Consider the following 12,994-nt stretch of genomic DNA (forward strand, 5'->3'; position numbering starts at 1 on the left):
GGGACCTTTGAGCACTCTGTAAATCCTAACTCAAGTAGGGCTCCTTAGGGAAGTCCCCTCTTGTTCTCTTCATAGCCCCATTTCCACCCAAGCAGAGCCCAGTTCAGCCTCTCTGTCCTCCCACTACATTTTGTCCCTTTGCCTTTACTGACTTCTATATCTTCATGGAAATAGCCCCGGTAGAACAGTGGTTAAGAGCTTGGCTGCTAACCAAATGGTCAGCAGTTCGAATCCACCAGCCGCTCCTTGGAAACCCTGTGCAGCAGTTCTGCTCTGTCCTATAAGGTCACTATGAGTCAGAATCGACTTGACGGCAATGGGTTTGGTTTTTTGGGGGCGGGGGGAGTTTATATCTTCGTGTAAGGAGCCCTGGTGGTGCAGTTGGTAAGAGTTCAGCTGCTAACCAGAAGGTCAGTGGTTCGAACCCACCAGCTGCCCCACAGGAAAAAGGTGTGGTGGACCACTTCTGTAAAGATGTACAGCCTTGAAAACCGTGTGGGGGAGTTCTACTCTGTCCTATAGGGTTGCTCTAAGTCTCGATCGAATTGACAGCAATGGGTTCGGTTTGATTTTGTTTATATCTTTGTGTTCTGCCTAGACGGAGAGCTCCCTGAGGCCCAGCCCCTGTCTTGCCCATCTCAGGCTCCAGTGTCTCCCTCGGGACCTAGCACGCCCACCTGGTATGTGTGCTGACAGTATTTGTTGCTACAGAGTTTCTGGAAATTCATCACTCTCTCTCTTCCACTTCCCGGTCGAGGTGACTCAATTATTCTGCTGAGGAGAGTGGAGGGCGGTGGAGAGTGAAGTTTGACTAATTGCTGGATGCCAAAGGCACTAGAAGTCCTCATTTATGGCTTTGCTCAGTCTCTGTTGAGGGGTTGAAACTGGAGATTGTTATTCTACAGACTTTCAAACCAGGGCTTCAAACCATTGCTTCCAGTTTGAACCCCTGCTGAGAATTTGCATTTCTAACAAGTTCCCAGGCGATGCTAACGCTGGTGGTTAGGGCCTATTCTGAGAATCACAAGTAGAGCAATGTTCTCGAAATGCATTATACATAAGAATCACCTGGGGATCTTGTTAAAATGTAGAATCTGATTCAGCATATCTGAGAGTAGAAGTGAAAATTCTCAGCAGGGGCTCGAAACTGAACAAACTGGTTCGAAGTTCTATTTCAAACTGACCTTTTTAAGTTTATGGGTTGCTTTTGTAAAATAAAGCCAGTAATTTTTACCATGGTAATATATCGAAAGTGTGGAAAGTGAAAAAGAAATAAAATAAAACAAAATAATTATTTGTTATCAATAAAAGCCAATGGATCTACTAAGGCAAGGATTCTCAGATTGGACTGGATTTTTTTTTAATGTAGCTACAAACAGTTTTCAAGACACACTCCAAGAAAAACGACCTGAAAGTTAAACATAATGGATTGGAAAGATGTATTAGGCAAATGCTAATTACCAGAACAACAAAGTACAAGGAGCAGTGTTATTATTAGATTAACCAAAAGTTAAGGTCAAGTATATTAAATGAGACAAAGAACTTTTAAACGGAAAATTAACAATCCACGAAGATATAATCATCACAAACCTTTTAAAACTGAACGATATAGGGAAATTCCAAAGGCAAAAATCTTATAAATACAGAGAATTTGATTAAGACTAAATCCCAGTTGAAGACTTTAATGCACTTGTTCACTATTTGGCAGAGCAAATGGGTAAGAAAACCTGCTGCCGTCGAGTCCAACTCATAGGGACCCTACAGGACAGAGTAGAACTGCCCCCGTAGAGTTTCCAAGGAGCGCCTGGTAGATTCGAACTGCCCACCTTTTGGTTAGCAGCCATACCTCTTAACCATTACACCACCAGGGTTTCTGCAAGACACAATAGTCACTCAATAAAAATTTGCTGAATGAATGACAGAAATCACGTAAGAGGTGACACTTAGACAGCAGTTAACTTTATGCCAGGCACTTGATTAACTTAATCCCTAGGAGATGGGTATGATTATCATCCCATTTTACAGATGAGGAAACAGAGGCACAGGTGGTAAGTAGTGAAGCTCGGGCTTGAACCCAGACACTCTAGCAAAAGAATCCAAATTAATATGAATTAACACTACTCTCTACTGCCTTGCAAAATAATGTATAATAAACAATAACTTACAAATGAATTATATAGGTGAATATGTATATGTATATTTGTAAATGTATGTATATGTGTACACATGGTATATATATAGAGAGAGAGATTATACTCTTTTACTTTTCTTCTCTTATTCCTAGGGAGCATAGACAGACATTTGATCTACTTAGGCACAAAGAAAACTTTAAAGAAAATCCAGATACTAAGGATTCTACAAGCTACATTTTCTGTTGCACTGCAGTAAATCCAAAAATCAGTAATAAAATGGAAACAAGGAAAAAAAAATAATCTTGATCAATTAATGAATTACACATAACTAGTTTTTATGGGGCAGTTCTACTCCGTCCTATAGGGTCGCTATGAGTCAGAATCGACTCAAGGGCACTGGGTTTTTTTCCTTTTTTTTTTTGTAGTCTTAATTACTAGCAATCCCTGCCCGTTACGCAATAATTGGAAAATCGCAGATATGGGAATGGAGTGAAAATCACACCCAAATCGTTCTCGAGATGCTCAGAGGCACAGCATGAGTGACGGATAGAATTAAAGTAAGTGGTGTTTGGATTTTCTTCTACACCAGGGGCTCTCAAGTGCAGCCCTGGACCAGCAGCTTTGGCGTCACCTGTGAACTCTTTAGAAATGCAAATCATTGGGCCTTGCCCCAGCCCAGCTGAATCAGAAACTCTGTGTCTTAACAAGCTCTGAGGGTGAATCAGACGCACAACAAAGCTCTAGCACCACAGCCCATCACCACAGAGCCCTCCTCTAGATACACTGAAAATTCTGGGGAAGCAGTCAGGGGTTGGTACAAGGAGGCAAGGAGGTGCCAGAGCTCCGACTGAGACAGGCGGCAGCCACGCCTCTCCAGGCCTGTTGGCATTGCCCAGGGCAGAGCTGGAACCTAGAGGGCTTCATGGCTTTGAGGATGGGAAGTATACGTGCACTTGGCACTTGGCACATGATCTGGCAAAGGTGTCTGGGGCCAGGGTATCTTAGTCTGAACACCCCTGCTAGGTACAACAGAGACAGGGCTGCAGAAAGGGGACATGGGAGGCTAGCCTGTGGTTGGAGGGAGTCCCACATAGTCCTCAAGCCCTGGCTGCAGTGGGGATGGGCCTCCAGGGGGTCCACTGGCCAGCCCAGGACAGGAGCTGGGGTCCTGGTGAGAGGGGCGACCCAGAGGGGGTGTCAGGGTGCCAGACAGGGCCTCTGGGGGTGGGTCGAACACCAAATCTGCAGTGGTGACATAGCCAGAGGCCACGACACTGTCCTGGGGGCTCCCAGCACCAGCGGGCAGAGCAGATGGGCTATCCTTTGGGTCGCATGCACCCACCATGGGCCCAGGTAGAGGAGGGGCAGGGCCTTTCCCTGACTGCGGGGAGAAGCTCCCCTCAGACCCTGGGCTGGGCAACCCCTCCACATCCGTGACCCAGCTCTGCCCCATGGCCTGGGCCAGCAGAACCAGTTGCACCTGTCCCCCAGAGGGCAGACACAGGTACTCCAGGGACCCTGGTGGCAGTGGCTTCTCACTCCTGCCCACATCAGGGGACGTCAGCTGACCCCAGAAGTCAGGCAGGGAGCGGCTATGGGGTAGCCTAATGTAGGGGCCATTGAAATTGAAGCCAGAAGCCTGGCTTTTGGGCATGCCTGAGGGTGGGGACAGGCCGGGCTGGGGGCTCAGGGGCTGCTCCATGGGCTCCAAGGCAGCTGGAGTCACGTGAGGTCCAGACGGTGAGTCAGAGGCTTTCTTGGGGTTCTCTGTGGTGAGTGGTAACACCTCGCTGTCCCCACAGTGTTCAGGGCACATCCTGTCAGGAGAGCAGAGATTGGCCATTGGCCTCCGATGGGCATGGAAGGGGAGAAGGTGGAAGGGGCAGGGCCATGAGAAGGCTGGGTCACGTGGGAGAAGACAACTGACACCCACACCATCTTCCCTGTCCTCGAGGGCTCTGCATTTGCTTCAAGTTCTTCCTTCCATCTTATTTGCCCCTCTCTGCCCCCCTGTCGGTGACAGAGGAATGCCATCTCAGCACCTCGTCTGATCATCTGTCTCTTGCTCAGTCTGTCATGAAATCAGCATATCAGGGTCCCAGTGGCCTTCCTGAGCCACCTCCCCCATCCCAACCAGCCCAGGGGTGATAGGATCTCAGGCTGTTCCTTGCATAGCAGTTCTTCCTGCTAGACTGAGTTGTCCACTGTCTTCCTCGGTCCAGGACCTCCACCTGCTATTGAGCTCTCCTGCTCCCCAAGGCAGGGCTGGTGGGCTGGTGGTCTCTGCCTCCCTCACAGCCAAGGGCCAGAGCCCTGCCTAGAAGGGGCACGTAGTCAATGTGTGCTGAATGAATGAATGAGTGAAGGAAGGAAGGAGGTTACCTTCCTGTTGAAGGTCTCCAACGGTGTCCCCCGAAGCTGCTTGAAACGGAGTGCCTATAACCAAACTCATGCTTTTCTGCCCTTCCCCCACCATGCCCCATCACAAGCCCCCCAAACCTGCCTCCTATGTCCTCATGCAATGACCTCCATCCTCCCCAGCAGGTGTGTATTAAGCAGTATGCAAGGTACACACAGGCCTATTTGTGTTTACTTGCTAATCTGTAGTGCACAATTTCACATGGGTTCCATTACATCTTTGATGTGGTGAAAACAGATGAAATTGTGCACTACAGCTTAGCAAGTAGGCACAAGTAAGCCCATGCGTACCTTTGGTATTGGGTAATCTGTCCCAACTCCCCAGCACCCAGACCAGGAAGCTCCATCATCTTCAACTCCTTCGTCTCTCTCACCCCTTGTAAAATAAATGACCACGTCCCGCCTCCCATTCTGAAGCCTCAGCAATCCCTCCTTTTCTGTCCACCCCCCAGCGGACACTAAACCAGCCACTGTCTTCTCTACCCTGAAAACTGAAGCAGCCTCTATGCCCTGCCATCCCAGGCTACCCCTCTCTGCGCCCTGTCCCTTTCTCAGACACAGCTCTGAGCATCACACCCTGTAGCGCTCCTGCGGCTCTGGGAAGATGTCCTGGCCCAGCTCCAGGGCCCACTTTTCGGCCTCACATCATGTCTTTCTCATAGCCAAACCCATCCATAGTCAAACCCTGTCCTCCACTGAGTCCCCTGGGCTTGCTCACGGGCTCCTCTCCTGGTGAACTGTGAGCACCTCCCTAGAAGGCCTCCCCTGGCTGCAGAAAACCCCTCCCTTCCCTCAGCGCCTCCTTCCCCAGTCCCAGTGCCTGCTCCCCCTCCCACCTTGAGCTGAACCCATTGCCATTGAGTTGATTCCCACGCATAGCAACCCTATAGGACAGAGTAGAACTGCCCCATAGGGTTTCCGAGGAGCAGCTGGTGGATTCGAACTGCCGACCTTTTGGTTAGCAGCTGAACTCAAAGGGCAGTTATTTCTCCCTACCCAGTACACCTTGAGCCCCGGGAGGGCCAGGGCAGCCCCTCCTTCACCTCTGCGCCCCCAGGCCTGGCAGGCAGCAGGTCTCGGCACATGGCCCTCCTTTCCTTCCTTGCCGTCCTCTTGTAACAACTACAGTCTTTCACACATTTGTCTCACCTGAGCCTCCACCTGCCTGTAAGGTAGGGCAGAGAGGCCCAAGTTACTCTCCCCCTTCCAGGCAAAGTAAGAAAAGGCAGGACTGGGAGGTGAAAAAAGGTCTCTGGGATAGTCAGGCACCTATTCCAGGCACAGGGGGAGGTCCAGAGTGGAAGTGCCCCTCTGGTCTGAGGCCGCTCATGTGGCAGGTTTGTGGTACACTGGGAGAGCCCAGTGCTCCAGCCGCCACCAGAGCTAGAGGAGCAAGGCTCCTCCGAGCTTCTGTCCTGGGTGCCTGCAGACCTGGACAGAGCTGAACCCATGGGCACCTGACTGGGGGCTGCAGACTGCAGGAGCAGAACAGAAAGGTGAGTGTCCTCCAGGTCAAGGGGAGGGGGACTGCGAGAGCTACACCTAGTCTTTAGCCCTGAACTTCCTCTAGGGGAGGAATGTTATTTCTACGAGCAATTAATCCCTGGAAAGGAGAGGGACTGAACATGCCCACATGAGTCAGACCTCAACACGGCCTCAGGGCTGGGCCTTGAGTCTGCCCCAGAGCTTGACCTTGACCGAAGGAAAGACGGCTTTGAGAGTGTGGCCATGCTCGTGTCTGGTAGCAGGGAGGGCTGGGGCCAGGGCCTTGCCTGGAGTCCAACCCCCTTCCCTTGACCTGCTCCACCAAGTAGGCTTATGAAGGCCCAGCAGTAATAAGAAGGGACTCTCCTATCTCCTCTCTTCTTCCTCCTCTTCCACCTTCTTCACCGTCTAATCAGAAATAGAGCATAAAGCCATGGACTCTACAGAGTTGTTCTGAGTAAGAAGCAAGACACCCTACATACACCTGCTCAGCTCATGGCCAGCCCAGGACGTCCTTAACATGACAACTGTTGTTATTTTTAGCATCATCATCACAGACAGGGCACACTGGCTTCTCCCAACAATCCTAGAAGCTCGGTATTATTGTCTCCATCTTGAAGATAAATTAATAATGTAATAAACTGATCCATTTATGGACAACAAGGAAACAGACTCAGAGAGCATAAAGCTTAAGCTAGAGGTGGGAGACATTGTATGTGACTTCATGGCATGCCTGCCTGCTCCCTGCCCTTGTGAAGCACGAATCTCTAGCCCAGGGCTGGCAAGCAGCCCTCCATCATCTGGTCTCCAGGGGTAAGACATACTCACTGCCTCCCAGGCTGACAGCACAGGGGTCAGGGGATCCCAGAGGGTCTGGGGATGATGGTAATGTGCGTACAGCCCTTCTTGGAGTGACCTGATCACCACCCACCCTGACTCCTTGGGTCATCACATGTCACCATGAGGTTGATGGTTTTGTCCTTACTTTAAGGTTGAGGAGACAGAGTCAGGGCGCATCCCAGCCAGAAAGCAGAAGATCCCAGGATCCTGGCTGTAGGACTCTGCCAAGGGGCCTCCTTCTCAAAGGAAAGACCCTCATACCCAGAGCCCCTGCACTAAAGACAGAGCCCCCTTTCCAGCCCCCAGCACCCTACCCCAGCACTCCACCCCAGCACCCCACCCCAGCACCCCACCCCAGCACCCCACCCCAGCACAGAGGTGCTTCACCTCTCTGAACCTCCCTTTCCATGCCTGCACCATGGGGACAGTCACATCTGGCCTGTCTTGTCTACCCCACAGTGGCCATGGAGACAGGAGGGGAGGCCTTGCCAGTGGCAAACTTGTCATCATTACTACTCCAAGGACTGTGGTATTCCCGTCCTCATTGAGGGAGGTCAGTGTCACTTCCAAGCTCCAGAAAAGACCCAAAGAACCCCTGCACCAAGGGGTTTCCCAGTCGCTCCCCCGACCCTTGAGGCCCTGAGGGTATGCAGCCCCTTGCCCACTCCACTGGACCTGGAGGCCTCCACAGTGTGGAGCTTCCTCAGGCAGCAGGGTGGGAAGACAGCATCTGCTCTAGTCCATTGTCTTAGTCAAGTCTGTTGTCTGGTATTCCACTAACTTAGGGCTCAGGAAGTTCTTCCTGATGTCTAAATGGAGCGCCTCCTGCTTTAGTCACTTCACAATGAGCCAAGGCAGAGCCACTTCATCAGAGTCCCGGTTGTGCATGACAAGGTCCTCCCCTCCCCCATTACTCCCCAGAAGACAGGAGCCACCCCGGGGCCCAGACTCTCACCCCTCCAGCTCTGGGATGAGGCTGTCACACGGACACTTGTGTAAGAGGCTTCTGCTGGTGAAGGCCAACGTGCTGTCTGGGACCCGGAGTCCTGTACCTCCATTCTGGGAAGAGAAAGTACATGTCGTTCTGTGGGTGTGAGGGGTCCTTGGGAAGGTGGGACGGGCAGAGGGTGGAGGGGAGGTGACCAGAGGATGTCAGTGAGCCTTGGGAACAGTAAGGGTCTCAGCCTCCTCAGGGTGGGCCTGGCCTTTCAGAAACCAGCAAAGTGCAGCCCAGGGAGAGGCCGTGGCTTCCCTGGGTCCCCAGAGCACCAGAGGATGATGTCCCTGCCCCCATGCTCATCTCACCTGACCCTCCTCACACTGGCCATGAGACCCCTCCTTGTGCAAAGTGGCCCTGCCGGCGCTAACCAGAGGTCTCCATGACCATGTGCTGGTGTCACCTGCCTGGTCATTCTGGCCACCGTAATCTGGCCCCGTCTCAATACCCACTACCCTCAGGGCATCCAAGAAGGATCGTGTGTCCCCCTTGAGGTTATTACGTGTCTGCTTGTAGCGACCCTCCCACCTTTTCCACCTGGTACCACCTGATCCTTCAGAACCCAGCTCAGATGTCCCATCCTGGTGACACCACGTTGCCTCCCACCACCCCCACCCACCCCTAGGAGGAGGAACCCTCCTTGGAGCCCACCCTGCCGGTGGTCCCTGCCTCAGTTCTCTGAGTCCTGTTGCACAGGGAGCCCAGGCAGGCAGGGCCCCAGCTAGTTCATCTTCAGTACCCGGGAAGGGCAGAGCTGAGGTCCCAGAACTAACTCACATAGCCCCTGTCCCACACCCACCACTCACAGCCCACAGGAAGGAGGAGGTGGGGACCGAGACGCTGGAGGCAGGGCAGAGGAAACCTCCACCTGCACCCTGCATCCTCCCAGCCAGACCCTACCTGGAACAGGTGGCTCTTGCCGGGGTTAGGGATTTTCTCCTTCCACTCCTGGTTCAGCCTGGAAAGACACCAGGGAGGTGGCAGCTACCAGAGACCTCAGGGCCAGCTGCTCCCATGTTCACGTACAGAGGGGAAACTGAGAACCGGGGGGGGGGGTGTTCAAGGCCTCACAAGGGATCTGTGGCAGAGCAGGGACTGAAGGGGCCCTGCTGTGTGACTCCCTGCGCCCTCGGGGTCCTAGGTAGCCCCACCCTGTCCACCCTCCCCATGGAGACCCCTACCTGTAACCATGGATGCTGCAGAAGAAGAGGGCAAGGAGCAGGGCGAGAGTGACGAGGACCAGGATGAATGCCAGGGCCCACACAGGCAGTACTTCCGGGCACAAGGAGGAAAGGGCATTAACATCCAAGTGGGAAATGCTGGGGGCTCAGGAGGGAAGGGGTGGGGTGGGGCACCCCCAGACCCTGCCCTGTGCAGGCCCAGGGCTGCAGAAGCTCACTGTCATAGTAGCCCAGGGAGGGTGCCAGGCCCATGCTAAGAAGAGGAGGGTTCTGGTCTGAAGCCGACAATGCTCTACATGCTGGGAGGCCTGGGAGACTGAGAGCCTTTCCAGGAGGAAGTGGTGAAATGGGAGGCAGTGGCTGCAACCCCGGCACTCGGGGAGCTTCCTGAAGGAGGTGGCATGTAAGAGGGCCTCAAGTTGTGGGGAGGATTTGGAGAGACCAAAACCAAACCAAACCAAACCCACTGCCATGGAGTCAATTCTGACTCATAACAACCCTATAGGACAGGGTAAAACTGCCCCATAGGGTTTCCAAGGCTATAATCTTTATGGAAGCAGCCTGCCACATCTTTCCCCTACGGAGCAGCTAGTGGGTTCAGACAGCTGACTTTTTGGTTAGAAGCTAAGCCCTTTAACCACTGTGCCACCAAGGTTCCATTTTGGAAAGGCAAAGCAGGAAAACACAGGCTGTTAGAGGAAACAGCATGTGAAAGGCCCATCAGGAGCCCCTGGAGGCTTCCTGCTGTGCAGGCCCTGAGCCCCACATAGGCTGGGCCACCTCCTGAACTCCCCTCTTCTTTCCTCCTTTGGGCGTGGTGTCCAGCTCTCCTTTCTGCCTGAGTGTGGTCCTCTCCCTGGGGTTCTTCCTCTCCATAGGTGGCTGAGGCCCCTTCCGGCACAAACCATCCACAGGACTTTATCATTTATGTGTCTCCTGGTGGTCACTCTGGGGAAATGTGAGTGGCCAGCAAGAGCAGCAAATACAGGCAGGAGATGAAGACTAAGGAATCAGACCAAAAATTCCAAGCCTAAGCCCCGGTCCATAGCTCTCAATGTCTTTCCTATTATGGTAACAGGGAACTCTTGGTGAGTGAGCACTGGAACGTGGCTGCTACAAAGTCTAGTGAAACCATGGGCCACATTTGTAGAGGCCCAAGTTCCAGGCTGAGGGAGGTGAGACAGAGGAACCTGCTATCCTGGGCTCTGCTCAGAAACCATGTGGAGTCTGTGTTGCACACAGGTATCACTTTCCAAGCATTGTCAGGCTAGGTCAAGAAAATAAAGCAGGGTCACCACATACAGGTGAGCAGGTGGTTCACTGCACAAGGGCAACTGTATAAGAGGCAAGACGGGCCCGAATTCAGTCTGAGCCTCCCATGCCAAGCCTGGTGCCTACGGGGCTGTGTCCACCCAAGAAGAACTACCACCGCCGGCTGCTGTGGATTCCATTCTGACTCACAACAACCCCATGTGGGTCAGAGTGGGACAGTGCTCCACTGGTTTTTCAGTGACTGATTTTTCAGAAGCAGATCCTTGGACCTTTCTTTTGAGATGCCTCTGGGTGGACTTGAGCCTCCAACCTTACAGTTAGCAGCCCCAAATGTTAACCATTTGCACCACTCAGGGACTTATCCAAAACGATCCATTTTCCTAACTCCCTTTAGTAAATGTTAGCAGAGCCCGGGCATGGAATTCAGATCGAGAAGGGCCTGGGCAACAGATCTCCATGTCCACACACACACGCACACACACACACAGACGCACACACACACACACACGCACACACACACACACCCTCTGTGCAGCTGGGCTATCCCAAGAGGGCAAGTGGAGGCCAGGAGACCTACCTCCCTCGGTGTCCCAGGAGCGCGCCTCACTCCACTCACTCCAGATCCCATTGTAGATGCCAGGGGTGGGCTTGACCCTCACCCTAGCCCAGTACCTGGTGGAGGGCTCCAGCCCCGAGAGCCACAGGCTGTATGTGTTTTGTAAAGCCTCAGTCTTGGCCTCCTGTGGATGGAGAGTAAAGAGGAGTTGGAGCGGATCCTCCAACTCCAACACCACTGGGCTTCCCCTCGCTCTTGGGGAATCTGGTTGTGTCCCCTAATCTGTGGCAGTGTTGTTCTCCACCCTGACCCTGGCAGGAGACCCTGCCCCAGACCCACTGATTGTCAGAGCAACATCACTACATATGACCCACCCATATTACAGATGACAACACTGAGGTCCAGAGAGCCCCAGGTTCCACCATGCCCAACCCTCATTTTGAAATCCTCAGCCCTTCCCAATCCTCTGTTGGGGGCAGTGTGGACCTCCAGGAACGTAGTGTGGTGGACTCTGACCATGAGAAAGGTGTTCAGGAGCCCAGGGCCCACTCCTAAGTCCACCTCTGACTCTCCCCCCTCCTGTCCTCAGTGTCCCCGTGTTCTACCTGGGTCTCAGCTGATTCCATAGATTCTGGTCTGGGCTCCAAGGAGCCCCAGGTTTTACACATGGGCCCTGAGGGTGGCCCCAGGTCAGGGGAGAGGCTAAGCCCTGGGCCAGGGCCCCCTGCTCCACCGGGAGCCCTCTGCTCTTAGCGCTGCACGTTGGGATTCTGGAGAAGAGTTCCCTGGAGAAGGGTCCCCAGGGCTTTACAGCTTTTGAAAATCCTCTATCCTGGTGGCCTCTCAGCCCCTCCCTGCCCTGATGGCCTGGCCCTCTTGTAATGCTGTGATGATTTTGACTAAGTCACGTCACCTCTCTGAACCTCAGTTTCTTCACCAAGAGGTAGACGGGGGCCTGCTGACCGTACAGGGTCATGATCACACCACAGTGGTGATCTGACTGCTTGGCTGCTGGGGCCAGGTGTTGAGTAGGAGGCAGCTGCTCTCCTAGGTGTGTCTCATTCTCCCACCCTCAAGTCTGCCCATGTCCCTCCTCTGCCCCAGCCTATCACCTTCCACAAGGCGGTGTCCTTCCTGTACTGGACCTCGAAGTTGGGTGCTAAGTCCTTGTCTGCTTCCCAGTGCAGGATGTAGCTGTCCCCGTCCTTGGTCACATTGAGGGTTGGGCAGCCCATCTGGACTGGAGAGAGGGACACCTTCAGGGGGTGATCCAGCTTCAAATGGAATATTCCAGATGTACCCAGGTCCTGCCCCAGGTCTCTGTGCCCCCTTCAGGGGGTGACATCTACCTGGGCCTGGGCAGCCCTTCTCTGGGAGGTGCTGAGCTAGACTGCTGTCTGTCAATAGTGAGGTAGCCATGTGACTGGTTATTCACGGTGGCTGAAGTACCCAACTGTATACCTTCTCCTCTAAACAAACATGGGCAGAGTGAGAGTCCTCACTCTGATAGCACCTCTCAGCCAGTACACGGTCTGGAGAAGGAGCAATGAGCAGAGTTCCAGCCCTGGGAAATGCCCCTTCTGCACCCCCCATCCCAGCCTGGTTTATCTGTGCTGCTTCTCCCGTGGTTTGCCAGGGGTGGGACAGGACTTGGCACAGACTGCCCATCTAGAGGGAGGACAGGAGGTGCCCAGGGGTATAGGGAGGGTAACAAGTGCCCAGGGGCAATCTCTAAGTTGTTCCCCCTCCCCCAGTTTCAAGATGAATAGAATGGATAGCGGTGAGGCGTCAGCAGAAACTCCTCCCCTCTTCTTGTCCAGCTGCCTCAGTTAGGCGCCTTTCATATCTATGGCACCTAGATCATCATTCCACGTCTCATTTGGTACCCCCTTGGACTTGCACCCTGGAGTAAATGCCTCTCTCTGTCCGCCTCCTCTGCGACTCTGAAGGTACCACTGGGGACACACCATCCAGGTTCTGAAAGGCTGGTCCCCTTGTTAGGACAGGCCGGACCTTGCAGCAGGATTCAGAGCTGACATGATGAACAGACCAGAGAAAGGCTGTGGCCAGCTGAATAACGGCTGCAAAGATACCCGAGACCTAATCCCTGGAG

The 12,994-nt window shown here is 53.4% G+C and overlaps 1 protein-coding gene across 4 annotated transcripts in view; it reads right to left on the minus strand.

Moving 5' to 3' along the window:
• Positions 1-1,335: 1,335 nt before the first annotated feature.
• Positions 1,336-12,994, minus strand: part of LOC126076011 (cytokine receptor common subunit beta-like) — a 54,663-nt gene continuing 43,004 nt past the window's right edge. For 3 of the 4 annotated variants that reach the window (XM_049884346.1, XM_049884347.1, XM_049884348.1), the window contains 6 exons: positions 11,994-12,121; positions 10,903-11,065; positions 9,054-9,144; positions 8,773-8,830; positions 7,831-7,934; positions 1,336-3,949 (listed from right to left, as the gene is read on the minus strand). In XM_049884346.1, coding sequence (XP_049740303.1) covers positions 3,196-3,949; positions 7,831-7,934; positions 8,773-8,830; positions 9,054-9,144; positions 10,903-11,065; positions 11,994-12,121 — 1,298 coding nt within the window. In that variant the 3' untranslated portion in view covers positions 1,336-3,195. The remainder of the gene's footprint in view (positions 3,950-7,830; positions 7,935-8,772; positions 8,831-9,053; positions 9,145-10,902; positions 11,066-11,993; positions 12,122-12,994) is intronic. The other variant, XM_049884349.1, reaches the window with a different exon arrangement.

This window comes from Elephas maximus, chromosome 4, assembly GCF_024166365.1.
Source record: "Elephas maximus indicus isolate mEleMax1 chromosome 4, mEleMax1 primary haplotype, whole genome shotgun sequence".
NCBI lineage: Eukaryota > Metazoa > Chordata > Mammalia > Proboscidea > Elephantidae > Elephas > Elephas maximus.